Below are 26,013 nucleotides of genomic sequence, written 5' to 3'. Positions count from 1 at the left end.
TCCTCTCTCTCTCTCTCTCTGTGTGTGTGTGTGTGTGTGTGTGCAGGAGAAAGAAGAACAGAAGAACAACTGCTTATTCAGTGATGCAGTGTTCAGTGTTCAGGTCACTACTTGTACAGAGAAAGATGCTATTCACTCCTCTTATTTCTTTTCTTCTTTGTTCTCTCTCTCTACTCTCTGATTCTGAGTCGGCTCTCTCTTCCGTCCAATCGCCACACTCCGACAGAGTAGCCGTGAGTGATGATCTGTTATCCGTGTGGTGCGGGTTGCGGGAACCTGGACCCAAGAAAGAAAAAAAAGAACCCAATAGACGCCAGAAGCTAAATTCCGTTGTGAATAATAAATATAAAATATATGATATGTTCTCAACTACGGAGTAGTTAGTTACGGAGTACAGTAGTGTTAGCACATTGCCATTCTCTCAGGTTCCAACGACTACTTTCCACGGAATCGATTTCCCCGTATTTTTGTGTTTTCTTTTCTTTTTCTTTTTCTTATTCTTGTTCTTCTTTTTGGTGATTGGACTTGCTAGCTATTTTCTATTTTCCATTATTATTTGTTATTCCTCCTTCATACCATACCGCAACATCCCACAACCCTCTGGCGCGCGCATGTAAAAAAAAAGTATACTCCCACCCCCCACCCCCGTTTTAACAACTAAATTTAACTCTGAGATAAAGTTTCTTTTAGAAACCTACTTACTTACTGTACATGCTTTTTATTATTAATATTCCGAAGACACATCATGCATATTACTAACGATTATCGATGGATTTGCCTCAATCTTGAAGTAGCCAAGTTAAATAGCTAAGTTAGAATTATTAACTTAGCTGCTCTGTGGCTTAGCTGCACGCACGCTGCGTAAGCTGGTGCGCTGTAACTAGTTAACTAGTTAAGTAAGTTGTTACCGTGCTGGACGCCGCCAGCCGCCAGCCGCCAGCCGCCCGCCGCCCACCCCCGCAACCGCGCTTGGACCCAAAAAACAGGTTGGAGGGAACGAATGAAGAACGACGTCTGGAGGTTTGGATGTAGCGTGGTATAAAAATGATGTGATCCGCTGTTACCAGCTAGTTATTCTTTGTTTTCTTTTCTTTCTCTTTTCTTTTCTTTTCTTTTCTTTTCTTTCTTTTCTTTCTTTTCTTTTCTTTCTCTTTTCTTTTTCTTTTTTTTGGGCCCTCTCTTTGGCTCCCTTTGAGCAATCTGGGGAGGTAAGGTAGTAGGCAGCCAGTCAATCAAGCTCGATTAGGACGTTGTTCACTTGTTCTTTTGATTCATTTTACGGGATAACCGTACGGGCAGTCACCTCTAAGAAAAGTGTACAACTAACGGCATATTCATATTTATATATGTATGGTCTTGAGTAATTGTCTGCTCCCGCTGCTACGTTGTCATATTATATATATATATATCTCTCTCTCTCTGGAAAGGATGTTACCGCATCCCACGCAGGGCTCCGGGTTACACTTGCACATGTACAACTGGTGATGCATACAGAAATGCAAAAAAGGAAGAGAAAAAAGGAAAATTGCAAAGTTTGCATTACCATTTTTACCATCCGTCTCCTTTGACACAGCGACCAACCCTGACGCGACAAGAGTCTTCTTGTCAAAAAGGAAGATGAATGGGTCAGTGCGCCGAATACTGAGGAATTTCATTCGCAGCCGCAATTGTACCCACGTCCCCCCGCCGTTTTGCTCCCCCTCAATAACTACTCCGTACTATTCTCTCTACCATTCATGATAACTCTAACACGAGGTCCACGTAAGCTTAAATTTGAAACCTAAAATTACCCCAGGTTGAGGACTGGGGAGAGAGCTCGCGTGGAACACACTTCTAGCTAAAGGTTAGTTAGGTGTTTGTTTGGCTGGCCTGGATAGTTAATATATTAAGGACTGCTTAACGTGGAAGCAATATATATATATATATCTAGTTATATCTAGAAAAAAATGAGGATTAAACAAGAAACCGGAACGTTGTGTGGGGAGTGGGGAAAGAGGAGATGAATTTCGTTATATGTCTATTCCTAACTATACATATCTACAGCCGCTTTACTTACCTCCATACCTACGATATTTCCCGATTCATATACACATACTTTAACCTCTTTATTACATTTCATGGACCCTCATATATATATATATATATATATAACCCCCAATAAATTCCCCGTTCCATCCCAATCGCAATCTTCATCCTAATCCTCCTCCATCTCATCAAACTTCAACCCAATCTCCCCCGTAACATCCCACCGATCCCCCGCCGCAGAGCGGCTAACATATTTCACAAACTTCAACGTCCCCGAATCGCGCATGACAATGCTCATGCGGTTCCAGCCCGCAGCCATGCTGAAGAGGATGCCGTCGTCGCCGTCCGCGCCCGAGGCGGCCTTGTAGACTGCTGGGTCGGACTTTTGGGGCTTTTTACTTTTTTTAGTACTTTCTTTTTCTTTGCTTTCCCCCTCTCCTTCTTCCCCTTCCCCTTCATCTTCATCTTCCCCTTCCCCTTCCCCTTCCCCTTCCCCTTCCTCTTCCTCTTCCTCTTCATCGTCGTCGTCATCGTCACCAGCCATGTAGATTTCATATCCACCGACGGAGTGGTCTTCGGTTTCTGTCGAATTCTCCTTTGTAGGCTGTTGTTCCTTTCCGTTGGCGCTTGACTTGGCCTTGTCCCTCCCTTTGCCATCGGCTTCCCCGTTTTCATCTTCCTCCTCCTCCTCCCCCTCCTCCTCGTCGCCATTGTCGCCCTCCTTCTCCCACCCAGACGTTGGCGTCAGCCCAATCGTGAATTCCAGCCGCGGCGTCTCTCCCTCATACCCGCTCGCCAATGTATAATCCTCGCCTCGTCTAAAGCGGCGCGCAAGAATATTGTAGTCGAGCAGATCACTACATCCAGTCGCCACGGCGAGCCATTTCTTAAACGCCTGCGAAGGCAAGAGATCCTCCAGCAATTCCTGAATAGGCGTCTTTGATTCTATTTCTTGTCCGGCGGGTCGTGGCTGCTGGTACAGATATCGGTGTTTGTGGGGCGGCCGGCTGACTTTCCAATCAGTTTTCTGCTCTATCTCGTGCGACGCAGTGGGCAGGGCATTAGATGGTTTTTCCTGCTCTTCAATATATTCCCGGAGCCGTGCGGCGAACTTATCATGGAGGAACCGTTCAAGGCTTAGCGAGCAGTCTGTGGTGAAGTTCTCACAGAGTTCCTCTGTGATGTCTGGAGTGAGATAGGAAGGCGTGATATACTTAAGCAAGAAGTCCAGGTCGGCCTCTGTAAACTCCTTGCTGTCTCCCTGTGCATCTTTATACGGCGTAACCCGTGGCTGAGGCCGGTCAAACGTCGTATCCCCGGAACTCTGCAGCTGCTGCAAGCTACTCCGCTCGGCCAATTTCTCCTCCAATCCTTCCTCATATCCATCCTCCCCTTCCTGCGGAATATGATACCACCCACTAATCGCCATGCGCACTCTTTCCTTTCCGCCTTTCTCCCCATTGGGACCCGCATAGTAAACCTCTTCCACATCATGGAAACTCTCTCCTGGCTGCACCGTGAAGAAACTCAATTGATTGAACGCCGGGGGAATCGACAGGCTAAAGTCCGGACTGGGGACCTTCACCTCCTTCCCAGCCTCGTCCTTCTCGACTGTGGTCGGGAACAAACGCAGTGCCCCTCCCCAACTCGGCTGCCATGCCACGTCCGGATCCGTGAGGTAGAGAATGTAGCTCACGCGCCGGCTGCCGATCACGTCATCGTGGCAGAGCAAATGGCAGCCGCCAGTGTAGACATTGATGGCCATGTCGGTCTTGCGACCACTCAGGTCACCTGCGCCCGTGACCTCGGACAGATACTTGCGGAAAGGCGCAGAGTAGAGGGCGTCGCGTAGTTCGAGGAGCGAGGGTAGTTTGGACAGCGAGGCATCGTCTAGTCCATCTAGGTTGGCGAGGTCGCCTGATTGGAAGATTTTGTAGATGTCTGTTTCCTTCTCGGTGAAGGAGAGGTGTTCTTGGATCTCGGTGCGGACGGAGCGGAGGAGCGTGGGGTTTATGAGCGGGGAAATCACGCCGTGCTTGTACCTGTTGTTGTAAGAGGTGCGGTTAGCTGACGATTGAGGAGCATTGTTGACGGCAAAAATTAAAATTTCTGTGCGGCTTACGGTGCGGAGGCCGCATAGCTCTGTTTGTACTGCTCCAGAGTAGCTCTATCAAGCAGCCCCTCGCGGAATCGCGATTTAACGGTCTTGGTGTCCAGCGCCCGCTTTTTGGGGCCCGGCAGGCCATTGCCATCGAGGCTATTCCGCGCAGACGTTGTTTTGCGCTTCATTGTCCACTACAGGTATGACATGTATGTGGACGGGACGGGCAGATTGTGCCAAAGCGGGCGGGACAATTGTGGCTTAAAGCGATTGAGTGGTTTGGTAGCGGATGGCGGATGGCGGATGGCGGAGGTTCTGCTCTAAAACGGCGCGAGTGGGGAAATTCTTGGCGGGACCAGGAATTAAATAACTATGTTACTTCCAACCAACACAACACAGCAGAACAATAGAGTGATGAGGAGAGAACCGTTGAATGTAACTAAAACTTGGAGAATGCTTGTCAACGGCCTGCAGTCTATGTTTCAAATGGAGAGAATACACAAGATGATTCGAGAACGGAGCCATATTGTTGGCTTGGTTTCAGGTTAACCCCTCCACATCAATCTAGTATTGGACATGTATCAAGGAACACAATTGATTCAACACAGAGGAATATACGGAGTAATGACTGATATGTCGGGATACCTTTCACTATTTTACAAAGTCTGCATTGCCAGCCATCTATATCGCGGGCACAGAGTAGTCAACCATGATAGCTACGGGGAATCGCGCCGAGTGCTTCCCGAAGTAATGAGAAATCAAGCCTCAAGAAATGAATGTATAATTTGCAACGAGTAGACAAAATAAGCAGTTCGTTTGTTGCCTATAGCTCATTTATTTAAAGCTTTAAGTGTGCGCTCCGGGATGTCCTCGGTACGTCTGAAGCAGCAAGAATATCAAGAGGCACTTCTTCACTGGGCAACAGGAGCATCACGAAACTGCAAAAATCCATACATTACACATCCCGTATTTAAAAAAAAGACAAGGAAACGAAGAAAAAAATAAAAAATAAAAAATAAAAATAAATAAAAATAAATGCAGGGCGCCGCAAACCAGGAATATGTATCTTTGGGATACACAGAAACGCGCAACTGGCCCGCACTTGTATCGGTACCTGGGTTTTTCACCATTCGAGAAACCAAAAGGGATCTACCACGGCGTTGGGAGCACAAACCCACACCCCTTCCTCCTAAACAGCTGTCAGTTCAGTAGCGGGTATGCTGTATGCTCGGCTAGGCAAATCCTCCAAGTGCCAGTAAAACGAAAATAAAAAATACAAAATTATCGGCATTGGCCTTGGCCATATGCCATCCACGAGTATCGTGCGGATTAGCTCAGGGTATGTGGGCACATACATACATACAAAATGAGATATAACCCGTAAAATCCAACATTCTTCAGGCTATGGCCGTTGTGTGACCAGCCTGGGCGGGTTAAAATTCACTCTGTACGCGGCCAGCACGGGGTAAACGTCGCACCAGGATTCCCATGGACAAAAAATGGGCGCCCATGAGCGGGAGGCAGGGAATTGCGACGTGGCCTGGAATGAAGTAATTTTTTTTTTTTTTTTTTTTTTTTTTTTTTTTCCTCTTTCATCCTTGCTCTCAACCATCCCCTGCTCGCTTGGTGTTACGCAGCAACGCAGCAACGGACGACACATGGAGCCCCCTTGTTCTAGTAACTCTTGTTATGATCCCTCTCATTGGGCATTCTTCAAATGAGAAAACCGTGGGAAGTCCATGGCTATTGAGCAATCTGTGCGCCCCCCCCATCCAATGTCGGCTCAGGGGGGTTGGCTGCCGTGGATGGGGAGGGTGACGCGTTTGCTCGGATGCCATGCATGCGAGGGAGATCATATCACCAAATCGATAAGTCTTTCGTGCATCGTGTAACCCAATCCAGGCTTCACAGGCAAGTGTATCGTATCTCATGGGTGGGCAGCCAGTGAGGTGCTGAATGTGATTTTCAACTCTTGTTTGTCCTCCCACCGACTGAGGAAGAAATATCCTTTTGAGAAGTTTACTTGTGTCAGGCCGGCTCCATCAGCAGCAATTTTAGCAGGCCAATCGTGCTTGGAATTTTAAATCTTGGTAAAAATATCATGGGAATGAAAGCACGTCATTTCCCTCAGCCGTGTGTAATATTTCGATTACAACCGTAGCTCGGGGATATGGACGTCAGTGTGGCTGTGGATTGCCCGATGTCGAGTCATGAACGCGACTCGTCTCTTTGTTCTCCCCGCGCTTTAAGGATTTGAAATAATGGAGCTCGTGACTTCGTGACTGTTGGCGGCATTGTCGCACAATGGCTGAATGGACCACCCAATTGTTTTGGTTTGTAGTTGATTGTAATCGACAAGCGACATAATGTGGTCTTTGCCGCCAGCGCTGCCGCTCTGGGGATCCTCGAATCGAAGGAAGCAGCTAGTGATATCATAAAGAAGTGCGAAGGCTTCTCAACCGCAGGCAATGAATATGTTGGGATGACTCCTTTCTGTTGCAGGAAATGGATCCAATTGAGAAGAATAAAGGGAAACAATAGAAAAGCAGCAAATGGTGAGGAAAAAGAAGGGAATGTTACAGTAAAAAGACACCATTAGGAGAGAACTAATGCAGTCACTATAATGGCTATCACATAGCACTTGAGCGTATTTATGAGTCCCTCGATGCAACATCTCCAGGTGTTCCGCTGGTCTGCAGGGCCGTAAATCAATTATCCACTCACTTCGTTTTCCTGTGCTGTAAAACTGGCCAGTCGTAAGCTGCCTTGTACCGTGTTCCTTGAGCGTCTTGATGCCACAAAGAGATTCTCCACCGGGATTCAGGCGTAGCTAAAAACAGTAGCAACATTTGCAATAAAGAACATGAAAGACATGCAAATATCTCACCTATGCTGGGCCTCTGATCTGCAGAGTATACGCACGGTACTTATTTGTTGTCTGTTAAGCACAATCCATCGATCACGGATGGGCATGAGTAGGATGTTGGTAGTTGTTAGGCTACTACTTGGGGCAAAAGAGCTCAGTCACCACCAGCGCACTGCTGGTAACTAGGGTAGAAGAGCCGATCAACCCGGGACCCCCAACAGTAGTTACCTAGTTGCTCCGGCTAGTTACCTAGGTACGTTACTGCAGTCACGTGTTCCACCTTATGGAGAAACCTCTCCACCTAAACCCAGACAGACTCCGGTTCTGCTCCGTTATAGCTCCGCCGGGATAGTTACTGTTCGACATTCACCAATGGATCCCTCTAGTAAGTGATCCTGCAGCAATATAGTGGCAGTGATGGATACTCAGAACGATCCTCCGCGACCGGAAGGCTCGCCCCGCACTCCTCCCCACCCCCCTTACTCCCCCATTACCCCCGTCCTCTCCCACGCCGCCATGCTTCCGCCGCCATCACCCATGCAGCAAGCTCTCCCGCCCCCCTATACCTCCGCCGCCTCCACTTTCTGTCTTGCCACTAGCTCCGGAAATAATAACACCCATAATACCTCCACGGCTCCGCCGCCCGCATCTAACCCTGCACCCACGTTTATGGCTGAGCCTGCCCCCGTCCCCATATCCGAGAGTGACAATCCAGACGCCATCGCCCTGCGCTCCGCCATCTCCATCCTCCAGATCCAAAAACAACAGGCAGTCCGTGACATAAAAACACTTGATCATCTGAAACAAGCCGCGGTGGCACACCCGGAAGCGTTTGCGCGGGAACTCGCCAAAGGCACCCTTACCTCCAAGTCTGGCGATATCTTCAATCCCACCGGCATTGAAGATGGTGATGAAGATGGACATGCAGACGGGATAATGGCTCAAGCGAATACAAGTACGCCTAGTGTTACGGATGTAGGTGCTATGGATGTCGACGAGCACCCACGTCCGGCTTTTGGGAAAATCCCCGCCCCGCAGAGCGTCGTGCGCATGCCCCCTATTAACTGGGCTAAGTATCACATCGTCGGCGAACCGCTGGATAAGCTTCATGAAGAGCAGAGACGGCGTCCATCGTCCGGGGAGCCTCAGAGGGATGATGTCTCGTCGCTGCAGAGAGCGCCAGAACATTTCATCGCGGCGCCGTATCGACCGTTTACGGACAATCTAGAGGCACCTATGAAAACGCGGAGTACGAATAGAGCGAAGAAGTGAGGAAGGTATCAAATATATAATGCACATGGGAAGATATCGCGTATACTTGTTGTACATACAGGACATACATTTTATTACGACTATCGGAGGGGTCCTTCGTTTACGCCCTCATCAACTCGAAACAACGAGACTATACATTCAGAACCCCCCTCTGCGATGTTTTCACGGCAATATTGAAAAGCGGAGAAACGACCGATATTCCAATATGCAGGCATAAGGGACCGCGACTACGTAACAGTACCACAATCAACCATCCCCTTATCTACCAAACACAGAGAAAATACGCTCCCCTCTAGATACCCCGTCATTGTACGTTTGCAAGTGCTCCGTCGGTTTCCCCCCCGTTGACACAACTTCCCTTCAACGAATAGCCATCTGCATCCCAATATGTGTCATCGCAATATTGCCCCACAAAATCGCCGCCGTGCATTCCGGGCACGTCTCATCCTGAAACTCAAAATCCGCATCCACACGCCCATAAACCATGCTGCGCGTTCTGCACCGTCCCTGGCGTTTCCTCTCTTTCCAGAAGAGCGGGTCCAGAGGGAAATATTTGCCGCAGGCCATGCACAGCCGTCGCTCGTATGTCATCCACGACTCCAGCCGGAAGAGGATCTGCAGCCGCATGGAGCTGTCGTATAGCACACCGTACCCACCGTTCAGGTGACGGGTGATATTGGCTGCGGTTTTGTTTGTTAGGCCTAGACACACTTGGTCGGGCACATCAAGCTCGTTGAAGACCATCGTAATTATTTCGATGGGTAACTTGGTGAGAGATGAAGATGGCGCCTCTGTCTTCCATCCGCGATACATCAGATCTCCTCTTGAGAACTCGTCCCAGAGACTTTGTGTGATCTGTTATTTAGACCCATCAGCTTTTATTTTATTTTCTATTTTCACTTTTCGTTTTGATTGTGCTTGTCTTTTTGACCTAGCATTTCTCCCTCACCCCCCTCCCCCCTCCTCCCCAACATACAAGTAGTATGAAGAAATAGAAAGATTGAGAAGCAAAAGACAATCTGGCATCTAAAAGGGGCAAGTTGGGTCTTGTGCTTTCAATTTTTCTTTTTCTTTTTCTTTTCTTTCTCTTTCTTTCGATTTCCTACTCACCTGATAATTCACATAGAACCTGTAAATCACGTCCCTGTTCTCCGTCACGAACCACTGGATATTCGTGTCCGGGACCATCATTTTGAGCCAGCTCATCCATTCTGCAGCCATAGCCTCCGCGCTTTTTTCTGCCCGATGATCCTCCTCGGCCTGTTTGTCTTGCTCGCCCCGATGGTCTTGTTGGGTTTGCTGGTTCTGGTGGTTCTGCTCGACCTGCCGGTCGTGACTTTGACTCCTAAGCTGAGGCAATGATTGGCCATATTTGTCTGGAAGGACAATTGCCAAATTGTTGGGAAAGCGACTGTGAGATCCCTCATAGTCAGCATCTCACTCTTCTTCCTTTTGACCCCATTAGTTCTTCTCCACGTATGCATAGTCTGCGTCTCATAGCCATTTTCTTATTCAGAGGCATCGGCAGATTACATCACCGCTTCCATTCGCCTCCCTTGTCTCCTCCACTTCCCCTGAGCCCTCTAGTCGTAGAGAAGGGTTGTATTTCACCACAAAAGAGGGTTGAGACTATCAATAAGGAACCAGCAGGACTCACCGACGCTGGCGGATTGTCAGGGGCATCCTCATCTCCTCCACTGGGACAGGCGGAGGCATCCTTGCAAAGGCGCCCATACTGTTTACCAACAATGGAACCATTAGTGACATTGGTTTCTTCTCGTCCTTTTTCTTCTCCTTTGATGCGAACTTATAGTAAGATGAAGCAAAGGGGCTGCGAAGCAGAGCATATGCCATTCAACCGCTCGACTGAGCTAGAGAGCGGAAGCTCCAGGCAATGGGACGAGTGATAGAATGAAGAGGGACGTTTAAATGCAAATAGTACTGATTGTCTTTCTCGTTTTCTCAAATAACTAGGGATTGGTTCAAAAGGGTACAAGTAGACAATTGGCATGAGTACTTACTCAATCCCCTCCTGTGGGACTGTCAAGAAGCTAGAGACGCGGATATTAGCCTTCTTATGAGCTGCAGCTATTGCCATGGCCATGATACCACTTTTTCCACTCTTCCTCTTGTCTCTGTGAGTTCGGTTTGCTGATGATGATGCTTTGCTGTTTCCCGTGAGTGTACTGAACTGATGACAATTGAGATAAATGCCTGTTTACCAAGAACTAAAGCAGCAAAGAGATGAAAGAATTTGTATCTTGAGTGTGAAGGTAAAATGAGACAGAACATGTTCTTGTTGCATGTTGACAGACAAACACTGTGAATTGCTTCAACAAAAAAAAGGGGGGGGCTGGACAATGAGACAGCTTAACACATACTATATGTTTTTCAGAATTTTACAGAAGTGTCAAGACTTAACCCTTCAATTCAAGTGAATACAGGAGACCATGCTCATAGTGATTGGAGTAGGATAAAGAAACTGAGGAGCTCTATCAGAGTCAAACCCATTTCCTCCCCTATATTGTGCTGGATTTCCATCAGGCTATGTTCAATTTTATCCCAACAGCCAGCCCATAAACAGAGCTGCTATATATTGAGCTTGATTCCTTCTTGCAAAGGGCTGGCGGCGAAAAACACTGTTTGCATGCAATTTTACTTCCTGTGGAAGGCTGGGCGGTTGTATAGTACGCCAACCTAACGATGAAACGGGGGCCCCCATACGGCGCACATAGTAGATATAGGAATTTGACGTTACTAGGATAGACTGCTCACGATCATATCCCTCTCTGGATTCCAAGGATAAGTTATTCTCAACCGTAGCCAATGATATCTGCATAAAAAATAAATCGCTTCTCACTCCGGGGAGTGAGTAGTTACCAAACGGGTGACCCTGAAACTCCATCCCTTCAGATAAATAAAGACAAGAGCAAGAATAAAACGAGACAGAACTCCATAAAAATGCCATTCCCACTAACAAACGCCCCATATCCTCATTATGAGTATAGGTACTATAAACGCCAATAATCCGTAACAAGGTAACAAACTAACCAGCGCAATTTGCCCGACGATATTTGGGATCTACCCATCCTCACCCCCTTCTCCAAACGAAACCTTCTTCAACTCCAGCGCTTGCTTAAGATTCTGTACCCGCTTGCCAAGCTTCGATTTCAATATCGGATTGGCCATGCTCTCCCATTTGAGCGTCTCGGTTTGTACCAAAGCCTCAAGCTCTGCAATCTCCTCCCGCTGTTGCTCTAGCTGTCGCTGCTGCTCTAGCGCGTCTTCGTCTAGATCTGCTTCGTCGCCTGAGGAACCTTCCTCACTTTCATCGTCTTCGTCCTCGTCACCAGACGTCTCGCCTGGTGTTTGGAGTTTGGTGTTGGGCGTGCCGGGTTCAGGGTACCCGTCAACTTCGCCTTCCATCTCGGCCCCGGGTTCTATTTTTGTTATCGGCACTGCTGCCTGAGCCGTCATGGGCATAGGCGTTTCTCCAGCAGTTCCAGAGGCGAGGCCAGGGGCATCGGCATGAGCTGCAAGTGCTGCCTCCATCTCAGCAGCAAGCTCATCTTCGAAGTCATCGCCACCTTCTTCCTGCGCTGAGGGTGGGGGGTAGCCATCCATGCCGTACTCGTCCTCTTCCCCTTCAGCATCCTGTTCGTCATCATACTCCTGCCCTGCCAGGTTATACCTCGCGCCATCTTCGCTCATGGCACTAGTTTCCCGCATATACTGCGCGTAATCCAGTATCTCGAACTCAGGCGGGCTCTCCGCTGCCTTATCCTCCTTTAGTAAGCGCGCAACCTCCAGCTCGACTGCCTCAATGGTTCTATTGCTAATCCGTTTGCGGAACCGTCTCTTGCGCACCCAACGGAGCGGCGGGGTGATGCCATGCGCGTATTGAAAGGTGGATTCGTCGACGTCCTTGGGTAGTGGATAGGTACGTGCTTCTTCCTCTGAGTTCACGCGGCCAAGGACAAGAAGCATCTGGCAGATGTCTGCGGATTTATACCAGCCCCGCCTGTCCCAGCTCTTCATGCCCTCAATGATACATGGTAGATCGACGAGGGATGCCGCATATATGCGTCCGCGAATGGTGAGAACAGAGCGCCTTCCATCCCTTGTCAACGACTTGAAGCTAATATCGGCTCCACCTTGGCTTCGAGGTCCAAACCTTTTCTCCGTCACGGCTTGGCGGAGGTAATCGCAATCCTCACCTGGCTGCATGCGGAGGATGAACTGCTCTTCCAACGCGGGGTCCTTTTCTGTGTCCGATGCCTCAGAGTCATATCCCACACCCTTTGGTCGGAAAAGCGGTTCTCCCTTGCTTTTCAAACGAATGGACGGCGGTGGTCTAGTGCTGAGTTTGATGCGCTTTACAGCTGGGGGTTTAGATGAAGTGGAAGCCTTAGTCCCCGACCCTCTAGCTGCCGTGCGAATACCCGCATCATGGCCAGAGGTTTCCCTTGCTCGTTTCTTCGATGCACTTGTTCGTGGAGTATCCTGAGAGGCCTTGGAGCGGGAGGCCTTGGGTTTCTTGGAGGATTTGGAAGCAGAGGCCGCGGGGCCGGATTCAGCGCTTGGTTTTGGACCAATTTTGAATTTGAGTTTGGGGAGTGAGGATCCTCCAGGTGTAGTTGGAGTAGAAGGAGGAGGAGGAGAAGAAGCGGATTTGGTAACCTGATCAACCTTTGATTTGCTGAAGGTCAGTTTGAGCATCGGTCGGGAAGACATGGCGATGGACCCTAAGCCCTCCTGCGCATCGCAAAGGGGCTTAATAATTTATAATCGTAGTATAGAGTGAAGTTTGCCGTAGAGGAACTTATTGAGTATATAACAATAAATGGAAATCTGCCTGAGAGCAGCAAAAGAGGGAGACTATGGAACGTTGTCCTATATTGCTGTCGATGGGTTGTTAAAACTGCAGTTAGCTATCTATCCCGCTTGGAGCTGGAGCTGAGGTTGCGCTCTCTTGCCTAATTGAGCTTAGCGGATAGTTACCCTTGCTGAGTCATCCAGGCCCGGCCATACCGATAGCTAACAATCAACAGTCAACAATCATTTGTTCAATAGTAGATGCGGTGCTGTTGTCGCTATTTCTGGGGAGAGTGATATACTAGGAGCTTGAGGTGAACGTGAATGCGAATGCCAAAGTGAATGCGAATGTGAATGTGCGACTCTGCATTCGATGTCAAGTCCCAGCTTTGACCTCCAGACACTCCGCATCCCCAGCTCTGTCTGCTTCCAAATCTGTGGAGTCGCAGCAGATACTTAGGTATTCTATGGCAGAAGATGTCGGCGCCCAATCTTTACCACACCTTACTACGTCCCCCAGTTATCCAAATTCTTCGTGCTGCAGGCTTCCATTCGGCCAGTCCCGCGGTCGTTGACACACTCACCGACCTGACCGCTCGCTATCTGATCCTCCTTGCCTCCTTCACCAGCGACCATGCCAACAATAGCCACGATGAGATCCCTATCCCAAACCTCCACGACGTCATTATGGCGCTGCGGGATGCAGGTGCCCTGAAACCCCAGATGTCTCTCTCGGAGGAGGTGCTAAGGGGTGAAGAGGATATGCGCGGACTCGAGGCGTTTATGGCCTGGTTTTCGGGACCAGTCAATAAGGAAATTAGACGGGTAGCTGGGTTCATTCCCAGTGAAGGGGATGTAGTGGATGAAGACACGCTCGAGAAGGAGGATTACCTCACGGGTACGTCTAGTGAAAAGTGTTTATGTTTTGAAACAAGAGCATATGACCCCTTTCTGTTTGCATTTTTCGAGCTGATTTTCAAGCTGACACATGTGGCCATCATAGCGCTGAAGAAAAAGCATAGCAAAACCGGCGAGGAATCGCGGTATCAAGGTACTGTCCTCGGAAAAAGCGGAGAGGTGCATCCCATTGTGATAGAGGGCGGAGCCCAAAGTATAAAAGCTTGGGGGATGCAGATCCGATCGAGAGAAGCGAGCACCGAAGCTGCTTCGTCCGTCATGAGCAGTGTCCCTAGCAGTCTGTCCGATGTGGTGGAGATGGAAATATGAACGTCTCCTATATATCGATCGGGAAGATCTTAATACATATTATCCATATTTACCTACGCAGCATCTTGAGTACTCGTATGAACGAACCTCCTGCCATCGTGGCGCTATCCTAGACAAGGCGGACTGTTTCAAGCAGTAACTCACAAGCCCCAAAACGACACTCAGTCAACGTGAATGAGGCAAAGTCTCATGCCAACTCGGACGGAACATGGTTATTGGATATATTGGAATCTCCATCAAGATTCGAGCTGCTTGAACGAAATAGTGGGGGGCGGAGGAACTGCGACAGAACAATCGATTACAAAATTCTTCTCACGCGACAAATTATCGAGATAGGAAACATGACGGCTTCTAAATTACCTGGAGCCCTTCAGCGATGTTCTACATATCCAATAGCAAACGGAGAGAGGGTTGTGTGGCGATAAGTTGGTGGAACGGAACCAATGAAGTCGTAGGGAACTCTATACAGAGCCATATTCCCCAACAGTTAGCGACATGCTGCTACAGGGAAGGATACCAGAGATGGCGAAATGGACTTGTTGAGGAGAAGGGACCATTCAACTACCAGCATTGAAACAGCGAGACATAGTTGTATATAAATATACGGGATCTCTCCCGTCTGTATGTCTCAGGAAATCAATCGTTGATATTTATACGTGGCTCTTTCCAGTACTATTTTGTGGCTCTTGCATTAGGACATAGAAGTATGATTTCGTTGTGGGGAGTGAGTAGATAAACATCTCCAATCTGAACCAACCCCCTTTCATCTACATAATAACCACACCACACCCATGAGCAGAATAACTCTACAGCTCGTTTTTAATAAACCAATACCATCGCTCACCTAACACCAATAGCCATGGTGTTCTCGTTTACCCTCCCCACCACCTCCCACCTATCCTTTCAGTCCTATCTCTCCTCCCCCACCCACCCCTCCCTCCCCCAGTCCGCTTCCACGGCCCGCCATGCCCTCCGCCTCGCCCTCAAGAAGCACAAGCGCCTTTCCCCTGCTCAGCAATCAGACCACCTACAGCTTATCCTCACCGCTCTAAATGACTACATCCCCTTCCTCTTCGCCCTCTCGCACAGCCTCAGCTCCGACCCTACCCCACACGGCACAGAGCATATCGAGATCCACCTCCGTTCTGAGATCGAGGTCGAATGGCGCACCACGCTCTCGTCAGATTCTTCGCTGCTCCGTCTGCGACGCGGTGAAGTGGGACTGGGTCGATCTTCTCGCGTCCGTGGCCGCGGACTGGACTTTGAAATTGCCTTCGTGCTAGCGACGCTGGGGTATGTCCTGGCCAACCTTGGGCGGGCTAGATATTTGAAAACGCTCTATGCGAACAAAACGCCTACGCCAGAAATGAAGACGGCGGCTGTGCAAACGGCGACCAAATATATACTGCAGGCCAGCAGTGTACATACGTTTCTGGCTTCCTCGTCTTCGCTCTCGGGCCTGTGCGCGGCTACAACTCTTCCCCCGCAGACTTCCAAGTTCCATAAACATTCAACTACAGCTACATCTACATCCACACCTAGTTCGCCAGCCGGACCAGACACCTCGTCAATTCCCATTCCAGACCTCGACCCGTCCACACAATCAGCCCTCGCAACCCTAGCCCTCGCGGAAGCCACGCTGCTTGCCGTCATCAAGGACGACGCCTACCTCTTTGCCTGTATCCAGGCGCGAAACTCTCTCGACACGGAATGGATGGTCAAACCGCCCGATATCCCGAAAGTGCGTACGTTGCTTTTTGCACGCCTGTGCGTGCGCGCAGCCGAGTATGCGGAGCAGGCTCTCTCGAGCGCCGGTGCTGTCGGTGGCCAAGGGAACGACTCCAAGGTTGACGAGGATTTGCTCAATTACATGCGCAGTTTGGCGCGGGTGTGTCGTGCGAAGGCTTGTAGGTTTTTTGGCATCGATGCGGAGATGGCTGGGAAGACGGGAGAGGGCATTGCCTGGCTGAGGGCTGGGAGGGGAGTATTGGGGTTTCGGGGGACGTTGGAAGGGGATGCGATAGGGACGGGGAAGGGGGGGTTTGGTGCGAGATTCTCGAAATTGAAGAGGGGGTGGTCGGAGCGGAGGGAGGAGAGGAAAATTGAGAAGGAAGCGGCGTCGTCGTCGAGGGGGGAGGAGCTGAAGCGCGAGGCGGAAATGGACTGGGGGGACGATGCTGGAAGGGAGGAGGAAGGGAGGGTGCTGGATATGCTTGAGGCGAAGTGGGTGAAGATAAATGATACGGTATGTCTATACTAGCACCTGGGGGAGAGAGAAATTTGTTGCGAACTGCTAACCGGCCGGATACAGATAAATACCCAGCTCATCCCCTCGTCATCATCGTACCTAGCAAACCTACCCTCAGGTAGAGACATCCACTCCACTCCTGCAGCATATAGCCCGCCGCAACTCGATGCGGAACAACTAGTAGGCATGCGTGCGCCACCAGAAACCAATGAGTCCTTCGATGTGGCGTGTAGCAGCGATGAAGAAGTTGATGACAGGGAAGTGTCTGAGAGGGGATATTTCTAGTATATACTCTGTCGGGGTTTGCTGTAAGCCATTTGGCTGATGGACTCACTTATATGTAGTCCCTATATCTTTTCCAAGCGGAGAGGAATGTTTATGACTCAATTGAAGATGACATGATAATAATGACTTCTATATAAGTTTTAACGTTTTTTTCCCTTTTAAATCTATTATATATACAGTACACAGATATTTTCTTTTTCATGTTTATCAGCACATATCTCTGCTCATCCGAACTGGCATCGACAGGGGAGAGCAAAGATAATCTAGGGCTGCTGGGAAAGCAACGCCACCAGAGGTAACTAACTGCGCGCAACGAAATTTTGTATAAGACCCGGCTAGAAGAAGGTCGAAAAGTCGCAATTGAGGACCGATACCCAGGTGAGAGGAGTTTCGAGCGCAGGGCGCCATTGGGGCACGAAGTGATACCTCCGCTCAAGACCGAGGTGCTCCTGGTCCAACGAAACAAATGAGGCCAGGACAGTGCCTGTATCCCATGTAATCCGATCCCACCACCGCTTGTCATTTCCAATTCGCGTGCAAGGCAGGTAATCATCCGTCGTCTGATAGAATCCGGCTTCCGTCCATTTGGCCAACGCTCAAGCTTCCACCACACCGCCGTCGCACACATCGTTGCTCCCCGCAGCTCATATTACCGCTCTCACTCTCCGGCCTCGACTCCGCCGGCAGCAACTTTACATCCCCCACACCCAAACACACTCTCACGACGACGCCGGTTTCGAAACGTAATTCTTCTCCTGGAACAAATATCCCTTGATCTTCGCTTCCTTCAACAGTTCGAAATACCGATCTACCACCGCACCATACCGCACCGCACGGTTTAGAAATTAGCACCAAACACACAATATAATCCCCCCAAGGGAAATCAAACATAAAAATAAAATTATATATAAAGCACGGAAACACATAGGAGAGAAACCACCCACCTCTTAACACCCCACACTTCTCGAAATGATTCACCCCTTCCCGTCTGTAGCATTTCCCCAGCTCCTCACCGACCAGCCGCGCCATCATGCTGCGCACCCATTGCTCGCGGATGATGGCGTCACGCACATTGTGTAGCGCGGCGGTGTCCTCGAAGTCGACGCCGTCGTAGCTGGGGGCTACGGTGGGCTTTTTGGCGAGGAAGGCGGCGGATTCCGGGGTGGGCATGTTTGTTGTTGCTCCTCTGGTGTCTGTTGTTCTCCGGGTGACTATGGGTCTGGGGTAGGTAAATGGAAAGCAATTGGTCTGGTTGGAGCGTGCTGATATTGAATTGGGGTATTCAATTGCCTAATGTGAGGTTTGGATGTTGCTGCTTATTGGATGAGCGGCAGAATGAGAGTGATCACGTGATCTATGAACTTTCGATGTTTGTGAGAGAGCTATGGCGATACGGCAAAGAATACAGCATGAATCTGCTGTTGTTTATTGAAATTAGAAGCTGAAGTAACAGTTTCAAAATATACAGTCTGAATTGCTATATTTTATCTGTGTTTATATCCATGTATGGTATGTGTATGACCATAATATATGGAAGCACACATATCAACATCCACCATGCAGAGATGTCAGCCAGTTCAACAAGGAGGTATATGTAACAAAATGAAGAAATGAAAATAAAATAAAAATAAAATATTTTGGGATGACAGTAGAAAACATAATGCATGAAATGTAAATGTCCAGGTCGCTAGAATACATGCATGTCTACTCCGTAGAGCAGGCTTAGTGCAGGGATGCGAAGGGAAGCCGGAAGAATAAAGAAACAACCGGCGCAATTGTACATGTTCATGTAATGTACAATACAAGAAAAATAAAAGAATATGGGGAAATAAAAGGGGTGGAGATGGATAAGGAAAGTGGGAAATTACAAATAATGACAAAAAAAAAAAAAAAAAAAAAAAAAAAAAAAAAAAAAAAAAGAGAGAGAGAGAGAGAGAGAGATGCGCTCTCATGCAATGTAGAGTTTTGAAGTTTTGAAGGGAGAAGAGAACATTAAAAATCATGGCACAAGTTGAAAGCAGAAAGCAAGAAAGTGTATCCTGATCAGACGAAAAGAGAGAAAGCAAGAAAGTGTATCCTATCCTGATCAGACGAAAAGAGAGAAATGAAGAAAGAACAAGAAAAGGTAAAGAAATTTATATATATTTAAAAAAAAAAAGAAAAAAGAAAAAAGAAAAGAAAAGAAAGAAAAATAACAAGAAAAATCCAAAGGAATATCACCAGGATAATCGATAAACAGAATGAGAAAACAAAAAAAAGATAGAAAATAAGAAACATAAAAGATAAAAACAGGTAAATTTATGTGAACTGCCTCTTCAGCGGCCTCCCAATCATTTTGAAAAAGATGTCCGCCAAGCCTTCCTTAAACCGCTCCCACCACGTCCGATTCAGGAAGTACCCCAGCTGGCGATAATAATACATCTCTCCCCAGCAGTCCCGTCCCCACTGGCAGCCGGCCATGTTGACGATGAAATCCCTCTCCTTGCGCAGGTAGTGGAAGCGCCTATCCGTGCCATCCCCGCACGCGCCCGGCGGGAATGAGTTCATGCGCCGCTGCGGCATAAAGGCGACGTGCGGCCGCACCCACGGGTGGTTGATGTACAAGTGTTCTAGGCTGTCCTGCTCCTTGTGCTCCCAGGCCATGTGCTTCTGCTCGTACAGCACGGGGTCCCACCACATGTCCAGCAGGCGCTCGGTCCAGGTGCTGCGTCGGAGGACAAAGGAGCCCAGGTTGAAGCCGGAGCAGTCCTGGGTGAGGATCATGTTTATGGAGGAGGTTTTGTCGTCGCCCGTCCGGGAGAGGGAGATGGGATCGAGGTAGGGCGCGGTGGGGGGGTGGGTGATGTTGAGCGGATTGAAGACGTTGATGTCACGGTAGGCTTTGGATTCGAGGTGGTTGAGGACGTGCGATTGGAGGGAGTAGGTCGGTTCCATGATGTAGGTGTGGAGGTCTAGCCACCAGAACCTGGATGGAGGGATGTATTTGTTAGTTTTGGCTTTTTTTTTTTTTTTTTTTTTTTTTGTTGGCCATATAATATTCTGTATTGAACATGTACGTACCACTCTGCATCGGGATATCGTTGTAAAGCCTGGCGGATCGCATCGACTTTTTCCCACCCTTCGCGCCATTCGTGTGCGTATCGTTTCTTCGTAACCATATTGACGATTTCCAGTTCGTAGCCCCAGCGCTGGACGTATTTCCTCTTGTTTTTCAAACTATCCCGTTCAATTGCCCATTCACGAGCGCCTTTCCATTCCATGACTCCTCCGCCGATATTCGAGCCCACGAGCATCACGATTTTCTTACCCCCACCTATCGAGGATGCGCGGTATGATTGTATAATGCCTGTCAAATGTTAGTGGGGGGTTTTCCTTTTTTTTATTTAACATATACGAGCTATATATATGGGGGAAAAAAATTTAAAAAAATTTAAACCACGAGGGTTACTCACGAGTTGAGAAGAACAGCCAAAAGAGAAAAGTTAGTAGCAGGAGGAGCAAGTATCTGAACCTTTTCCGCCGAATCAAGCTGCCTAGAAGAGTTTTGATACGAGCGCGCATGGGCATGTCGCCTAGCCCTCGTGGCAGCCATCGCCCGCGACCCAGCTTTTCCTTCTCACTGTAATCCAGCATGGAATTAACACGGAAGCGCGGTAGGCTTGCGGAGATTTTCCGTCGCTGTCTCGAAAAGAAGCCATTGTTTCGCGTGGAAAAGGAAGGGTAGCCGACTATGCGGTCACTTTTCGCCTTTGCGGAAGCCCAGGTCACCGCACCGTTGCCAGGACCCGAGCCAGCGATTGGTGAACCGTTTGGATAGAAAGCCCCATTCCCGCTGCTTGTGCTACTGTTTGCTATGTCGTTGAATCCCCTTCGCGGACTGGAGCCTCTAGAACTGCCGGCGCCGATGGTTAAGCCGGGGCTGGACCATCCTCCGCCACGACGGGGGGAGGGTGATCTCGAGAGGGACATGGACGACTGGCCCGGATATGGAAGGGTGCCTGACGGGAGGGAGGCGATGGAGGGGAGGGAGCCTGAGCTAGGCGAAAGGGAGGAGGTGGTTGCTGCTGTTGCTACTGCTGATGCTGCCGCCTGAGCCCGCTTGGAGGAGGATTGGAGGTGTTTTACGGAGGAGGTGATGCGGACAGAGGAGCGTCTTCGGTGGTGCGGACCGGGAGAGCGGCTATCCCTCGAAGATTTTGAAGCCAGGATGAAGGGCGAATACGGGGGAGCAGGAAGAATGGGAGAGGGCGGAATTCTCTCCCTTTCAACCCACGAACAGGGAGATGTATGTAAGAATATATATATGTGTGTGTGTATGTGTCTTTATTGCCCGCCTCGGTGGCCGCGCTTCCACAGAATCTCCTGTTGCGTCTTTGTGTGTATGCAGGTCCGTATGTATGCGTATATGTCTTATTAATAGATTATGTATAGTGTATGTGCATGACTATGTTTGCGGCGAAGGAGCTATACTTTGAATATCTTGCGAGTTTTTCTTTGGTGGGTTCGAAGTCTCTTGATTGACAAAAACATGAATAGGAGGGATAAGAGTTTTAGCGGGCCGAAGGGAGAAAAAAGGCACAGCGGAAGAGGAGTTCAGGAGGCGAGAGGTGAGTAAAAGGATACTTGGTATAAGTGAGAGAGGAAGGGGAAGAAGTCTGGTGATCGATGGTAGCAATGGCGGCCAAGGGAGAATCTGTAGCGACTGAGATTTGTCTGAAGTTTGAAATATCAATCCTGGATTGATTGAGGCGATTGAGGCGATTGAGGCGATTGGGGGCGATTGTGCCCAGAAGCTAAGGGCGAGACAGGAGACGACGAGGATGAGCTAGATGGGCGGCGGGTGGGTGGAGGAGGGCGGGTGGTGAGACACATCGCAGGGCCCGATTGGTCGGCGGGATGGGATATACGGATTATATAGCAGCAGGAGATAGGAGAGAAGAGAGAGAGAATGGAGAGTGGAGAATGGAGAGAGAGGGAAGAAGAAGAAGAGAAGGGAGAAGAAGTTGAGGTGTTGATTCGACAGCCAAAAAAGAAAAAAAAGAAAAACAATCACAAAAACAGCAGAAAATGTAAAAAAAAAAACACAAACAAAACAAAATCAATCTTCAGAGATCTCTTCAGTTATTTTATTCTCTTCATTAGATATTTAGATGCTTCTCTTCCTTCAAGATATTATATAATTCCCTTTTTATTTTATATATATATATACTGCACATCCACCACCCACACATGTACAGTACTTACTCCGTGCTCATATTATCATACCATAGTTACCTGTATATGTGTCCTGTTGTCCCGTCTTCCCTCATTATTATTATTATTATTATTTCATTTCTCTACCGTAGTTATCATACCGCTCCACGCGGCCCTCACTAATCCCTTGCCATGTCTAATAATCTGTAACATTTGCTCCGTACCGTCCGTACTTAACTAGTTACTCAGCGAGTCACTAACTAACTACTAGTTACATAGTTGGTTAGTCCTGTTGATGTTGAGATTGTGCTGCAACAAAGTCATCAAGATCTCCTCCTCATTGGAGATTGTATGAAATAGTGACCCCCACATCATGGGAGGGCTCCATCCCCTCTATTCTCAGGGGTTCTCTACGCTGTATAACCCGGAGTCTCTATACCCTGGGGGGGTCTCTTTACCCGGGGTCTCTATACCCTTGGGGGGGTCTCTATACCTGGGGGGGTCCCTTTACCCGGGGCTCTACTGTGTAGGCCCGGGCCGGGGGGCCGGATACACCTGAGAGATCTGTGGGGTGAAGCTTATAATAACTAATTACATTAGGACTAGTGTAACTTAATTGGTGTGTATCCATATGATAATGAGTATTATGTGGAATTAAGCTTTTGCACTGTTCTATTACATACGTTAGTGTGTTTATCAATCCCGAAATTTCAAACATACGACGGATACTCATCATTGTCCTCAACCAACAGAGACGTCCTGTTTGTAATTGCCCGCCGGTGTCTGATTTATGTAGTTAGGTATTAGAATACCGTTTCTGGGAATTCCAGCAAGTAAAGAAGTATTTTCCGCAGCTCAACTCAACGAACGAACCCCTTTTTCCCCGCAGTCAACTCATTACCCTTCCCGTAAGGCACATCCAGATATATGGAACTGGATCTTAGGGAACTTCGAGAAGAGAGCATCCCCGAGTTCGTTAAATGCCGGTGGTGTCCAGTTGATTTCGGGTGCTAAAGGAGCAGTTCAGTTCTCCTTGTATCTGTGTAGCAAGCGAATGACCGTAAGCTCGGCATCTACGGGGGAAAAAAGTGCTGTCTTTAACATGCCAGCGCATTTTACTTGGCTGCAGGAAGAGATCGGGATTCTACCCTGTGGTTTTATCTAGAGATTGATTGCTCAAGGGAATCTTCATGGGACATGGGGCAGCAAGATATCAATAAGAATGGAACATCTCCAATTGCCGTGTCGTACCTCACCCTAACCACACGACTGGCATGCACTCATTTTATATCAGAGAGTTACTTTACACCCATCTGTAAGACATTTTGGAGACAAAACTGCCATTTCCTATATGCAGTATGATTCGGCTGGTTGTGCTCGCGAGAGATTTCAAATTAAAGTACGGTAAATTCTGAAGCACGTTGGAATTTAATCTCCTGCTAGGCTAGCAACTCGCTCTCTTGTCTAACTTGTCTAACATGCCCCCCCCCCTTCTATATACGGATTTCGGATTCGAGAGTTTAACGAAAAGGAATACCACCAAGGTCAGCCCGCGGTCCTACTCCCAGTCGACCGCCTGCACAGCCTCTAGCAGTTCAAGGCGGGAGAATAGCTTTGCACGGACTACATTCAGCTCGTCAATGGCACGGTGGATATCTTCTGCTGTGTTTGGCGACAAGCCCGGAGGGATTTTGAAGTACTTCTGCCCTGCTGGGGTGGCGGTATTTCTCTTCGACGGAGATGGAATAACGACCGCAGGACAGGGTAGTATTTTTGCTCTCGGCGTCGTCAACAGTTTCGGCTTGGGTGTTTCGCCTCCTGTGGTGCGGCTGTTCCTTTTCAAATCTCGCTTGGATGACCTTGTTCTTGAGGTTATGCCTCGTGAACGCGACGACCGCGACGGCCTAGGTAGAAAGGGTTCTTCTTCTTCTCCTTCGTCGTCCTCTTCGTCATCGTCGCCGCTTACATATTGCCATTCCTCATCGGTTCCTTTGATTGGCACGTCAATATGCATTCAACGAAAGGGGAGCAAAAGGTAACAGGATTCCAGATCGAAGATAAAGCAAAAACACAAAAAGTATGGATGGGACATGGATAGGAAGGATTCGCCCACCTTCAGTATCTCCATTCATAGCTTGGCGGTGGGAGCATTCTCTGGGAAAACTACGCCAGACGCAATTTGCGCAGGCTCCTGATCTGGGAGATTCCTCTCCGCTCACCTTGGCGACTACACATGTTGTGAACGGCCCACATCCCGATTGGCACCTGGTGCACATGTCCTCGCAGGAGTACACACTTTGGCCCCGTGTCTGGATAAGAACCGCTTCGCGCTGGGATGGCCTGTATATTCGGCGCACGTTGTACTCGTGGTTATGCTTTCTTCGCCGCCATATTATCCGCCGCAGACGAGGTAACTGCGAAATAGTATGCCCAATCGGACTCGCCGGGACGACTGTGAATCTGCGAATCTGGCTACCATGATTGACTGTTTGTATAACTTCTTCCACTACCGCGCCATCTGGGAAATGGGGACCTATTAGAGTGTTAGACGGAGGAGCTGTGCAGAGGATTGGGAACTTACGTGGTGGCGGTGGTAGTGGTATGGCGTATGCCGCTTTGAGAGATATACTGTTGGTCTTCATCGGAGCGGCCCACGCTGGTTATTCGAAAGGGCTGTTTAGATGGGGTTAGAAAATCGAGAAAATTCGATCTATGGGAAAAGACGAAATATGTTAAAACCGTGTCTATATATAATAGAGATGTCTGAGAGCTATAAATGATCATCACCTATACATTCATATCGACACCGGCAATGTACATGTATGTAAAGGTATGTACATTGTACATACATACATGTACACGTACATTATACACAAAGCCCGGCGGATAGATGCATCGTTATGGGTTGATGCAAGCTACCAGCGTTTGGTATCATGCGCAGACAAGAAAATAAACCCGTCGTCCCATAAGAACAAAATAGAATTCTCTGAACAGTCTGGACTGCTCAGGTCTATAGAAGCAATTTCCCAATAACACCCAGGAATGCCATCAAAGCCATTAACAACAACCCACCGCCCTCGACTCCCGCTCCCGTATATGAAAATGCAGCCCGCAACCCCACCGCCGTGTTCCCTGTCGGCATATTTGAGAAAACCAATGTTGTTCTGGACGCCGTGTGGTCCCCACTATTCCATGTATAATTCCTGCCCCCTTCCCTCAACCCCGCGTGCACGGTAAACGGTACCGTTGCGAAGTAATTCTCCGTATCATTCCCCAGCACTGTCACAGCCCGCGTATACGGCGATTCGCAATCCCGCCCCTGTGTCGGATGGCAGTGTATTTTTTCCTCACTGACACTATACAACTCCCACCAACATATAGTCCCTGTCGTCTCGTTGTCAACTAAATGCCACACGGGGGTGATCCATGGGTGCTTGCCTGCTGGGTATTCGTTTGACCATGGGCCATTGCTATGAGAATCCATATACTGCCAGGTGCCATCAGCAGCGAGATGTCCGTCGGAGGAATTGAACGTGACGGTTGACGGGTAGATGGGCTCCGTTCGTCCCTTTTTGGCGCACCGGGAGATCGTGAAGCTGGGTTTGGGCGTTCGGAACCCGCCCACGATGATATCATACTCGTAATAGTCGCTGATTATTGGGTCTGCACCCGATGTGTAATCCGAGAGCGATTTGCCTTCTGGAATGTTTGGCGGATACAACCATTGGGCCGACGTGTAGGGCAGGAGAGATGTCAGGCCCAGCAGCACTGATAGAGGTATTGTCTGAAGAACAGACACTGGGATTGGTATTCTCATCTTGACGGAACTATCATCGTTCTGCGATCAACTGGCTGGATCGGCAGAGTGCAGCCGTGGTATTTATTATTTGATTCCTGAATTACCACCCATCTTCCCCTTTGCAAAAATTGCACGATGTCTAGGTAAGCCTAGCGCAGACCTCGGGAATCCTCCGTGTCGCC

At 48.8% G+C, this 26,013-nt stretch overlaps 9 protein-coding genes across 10 annotated transcripts; 3 read left to right on the top strand and 6 right to left on the bottom strand.

The window, feature by feature from the left end:
• Positions 1 to 1,923: 1,923 nt before the first annotated feature.
• BDBG_00037 (oxidoreductase) lies at positions 1,924 to 7,234 on the bottom strand. The gene is made up of 2 exons (XM_002628745.2): positions 4,148 to 7,234; positions 1,924 to 4,067 (listed from the first exon to the last, which is right to left on the bottom strand). Exons 1-2 carry the CDS (start codon positions 4,312 to 4,314, stop codon positions 2,195 to 2,197), a joined length of 2,040 nt encoding a protein of 679 aa, XP_002628791.1. The 5' UTR covers positions 4,315 to 7,234; the 3' UTR covers positions 1,924 to 2,194.
• On the top strand, positions 7,218 to 11,116 carry BDBG_00035. 2 transcript variants are annotated; one of them, XM_031719701.1, is made up of 2 exons: positions 7,326 to 9,677; positions 9,793 to 10,701. In XM_031719701.1, the coding sequence occupies exon 1, from the start codon at positions 7,410 to 7,412 to the stop codon at positions 8,262 to 8,264; it is 855 nt and encodes a 284-aa protein (XP_031575569.1). In that variant the 5' UTR covers positions 7,326 to 7,409; the 3' UTR covers positions 8,265 to 9,677; positions 9,793 to 10,701. The 2 variants fall into 2 exon arrangements, with proteins under 2 accessions (XP_031575568.1, XP_031575569.1); XM_031719700.1 differs by having other exon boundaries at positions 7,218 to 11,116.
• On the bottom strand, positions 8,243 to 10,368 carry BDBG_00034 (uncharacterized protein; the record flags this gene model as incomplete). The annotated part of the gene is made up of 4 exons (XM_002628742.2): positions 8,243 to 9,119; positions 9,375 to 9,675; positions 9,922 to 9,999; positions 10,286 to 10,368. 4 exons carry the CDS (start codon positions 10,366 to 10,368, stop codon positions 8,625 to 8,627), a joined length of 957 nt encoding a protein of 318 aa, XP_002628788.1. The 3' UTR covers positions 8,243 to 8,624.
• BDBG_00033 (transcription initiation factor TFIID subunit 7) lies at positions 10,452 to 13,181 on the bottom strand. Its single transcript, XM_002628741.2, has one exon. It carries the CDS (start codon positions 12,996 to 12,998, stop codon positions 11,346 to 11,348), a length of 1,653 nt encoding a protein of 550 aa, XP_002628787.2. The 5' UTR covers positions 12,999 to 13,181; the 3' UTR covers positions 10,452 to 11,345.
• A 375-nt stretch (positions 13,182 to 13,556) lies between these two features.
• BDBG_00032 (bromodomain associated protein) lies at positions 13,557 to 14,306 on the top strand (the record flags this gene model as incomplete). The annotated part of the gene is made up of 2 exons (XM_002628740.2): positions 13,557 to 13,977; positions 14,083 to 14,306. 2 exons carry the CDS (start codon positions 13,557 to 13,559, stop codon positions 14,304 to 14,306), a joined length of 645 nt encoding a protein of 214 aa, XP_002628786.1.
• An 859-nt stretch (positions 14,307 to 15,165) lies between these two features.
• Positions 15,166 to 16,839, top strand: BDBG_00031 (pH-signaling protein PalC; the record flags this gene model as incomplete). The annotated part of the gene is made up of 2 exons (XM_031719699.1): positions 15,166 to 16,551; positions 16,618 to 16,839. 2 exons carry the CDS (start codon positions 15,166 to 15,168, stop codon positions 16,837 to 16,839), a joined length of 1,608 nt encoding a protein of 535 aa, XP_031575567.1.
• A 719-nt stretch (positions 16,840 to 17,558) lies between these two features.
• BDBG_00030 (NADH-ubiquinone oxidoreductase 12 kDa subunit, mitochondrial) lies at positions 17,559 to 18,009 on the bottom strand (the record flags this gene model as incomplete). The annotated part of the gene is made up of 2 exons (XM_002628738.2): positions 17,559 to 17,647; positions 17,784 to 18,009. 2 exons carry the CDS (start codon positions 18,007 to 18,009, stop codon positions 17,559 to 17,561), a joined length of 315 nt encoding a protein of 104 aa, XP_002628784.1.
• Positions 18,010 to 18,755: 746 nt separating this feature from the next.
• BDBG_00029 (mannan polymerase II complex MNN10 subunit) lies at positions 18,756 to 22,053 on the bottom strand. The gene is made up of 3 exons (XM_031719698.1): positions 20,292 to 22,053; positions 19,900 to 20,185; positions 18,756 to 19,804 (listed from the first exon to the last, which is right to left on the bottom strand). The coding sequence occupies exons 1-3, from the start codon at positions 20,806 to 20,808 to the stop codon at positions 19,138 to 19,140; spliced, it is 1,470 nt and encodes a 489-aa protein (XP_031575566.1). The 5' UTR covers positions 20,809 to 22,053; the 3' UTR covers positions 18,756 to 19,137.
• Positions 22,054 to 23,330: 1,277 nt separating this feature from the next.
• BDBG_16041 (uncharacterized protein) lies at positions 23,331 to 25,849 on the bottom strand (the record flags this gene model as incomplete). Its single annotated transcript, XM_031724076.1, has 3 exons — positions 23,331 to 24,021; positions 24,146 to 24,688; positions 25,105 to 25,849. The coding sequence occupies 3 exons, from the start codon at positions 25,847 to 25,849 to the stop codon at positions 23,591 to 23,593; spliced, it is 1,719 nt and encodes a 572-aa protein (XP_031575565.1). The 3' UTR covers positions 23,331 to 23,590.
• Between the last annotated feature and the right edge of the window lie 164 nt (positions 25,850 to 26,013).

The sequence above is a fragment of the Blastomyces gilchristii genome (assembly GCF_000003855.2).
Source record: "Blastomyces gilchristii SLH14081 genomic scaffold supercont1.1, whole genome shotgun sequence".
Taxonomy (NCBI): domain Eukaryota; kingdom Fungi; phylum Ascomycota; class Eurotiomycetes; order Onygenales; family Ajellomycetaceae; genus Blastomyces; species Blastomyces gilchristii.
Note: the sequence above shows the minus strand (reverse complement) of the source record. Positions and strands in the feature narration are given on the sequence as shown.

What these genes read in the sequence shown, in the direction of transcription:
- BDBG_00037 (XM_002628745.2), bottom strand. Translation starts at nt 4,314, where the DNA reads ATGAAGCGCAAAACAACGTCTGCGCGGAATAGCCTCGATGGCAATGGC. An exon ending in AGCTATGCGGCCTCCGCACC is followed by an intron (nt 4,068 to 4,147) that starts GTAAGCCGCACA and finishes TTACAACAACAG; the next exon opens with GTACAAGCACGGCGTGATTT.
- BDBG_00035 (XM_031719700.1), top strand. Translation starts at nt 7,410, where the DNA reads ATGGATACTCAGAACGATCCTCCGCGACCGGAAGGCTCGCCCCGCACT.
- BDBG_00033 (XM_002628741.2), bottom strand. Translation starts at nt 12,998, where the DNA reads ATGTCTTCCCGACCGATGCTCAAACTGACCTTCAGCAAATCAAAGGTT.
- BDBG_00029 (XM_031719698.1), bottom strand. Translation starts at nt 20,808, where the DNA reads ATGTCCCTCTCGAGATCACCCTCCCCCCGTCGTGGCGGAGGATGGTCC. An exon ending in TTGGCTGTTCTTCTCAACTC is followed by an intron (nt 20,186 to 20,291) that starts GTGAGTAACCCT and finishes AACATTTGACAG; the next exon opens with GCATTATACAATCATACCGC. An exon ending in CGATATCCCGATGCAGAGTG is followed by an intron (nt 19,805 to 19,899) that starts GTACGTACATGT and finishes CCCTCCATCCAG; the next exon opens with GTTCTGGTGGCTAGACCTCC.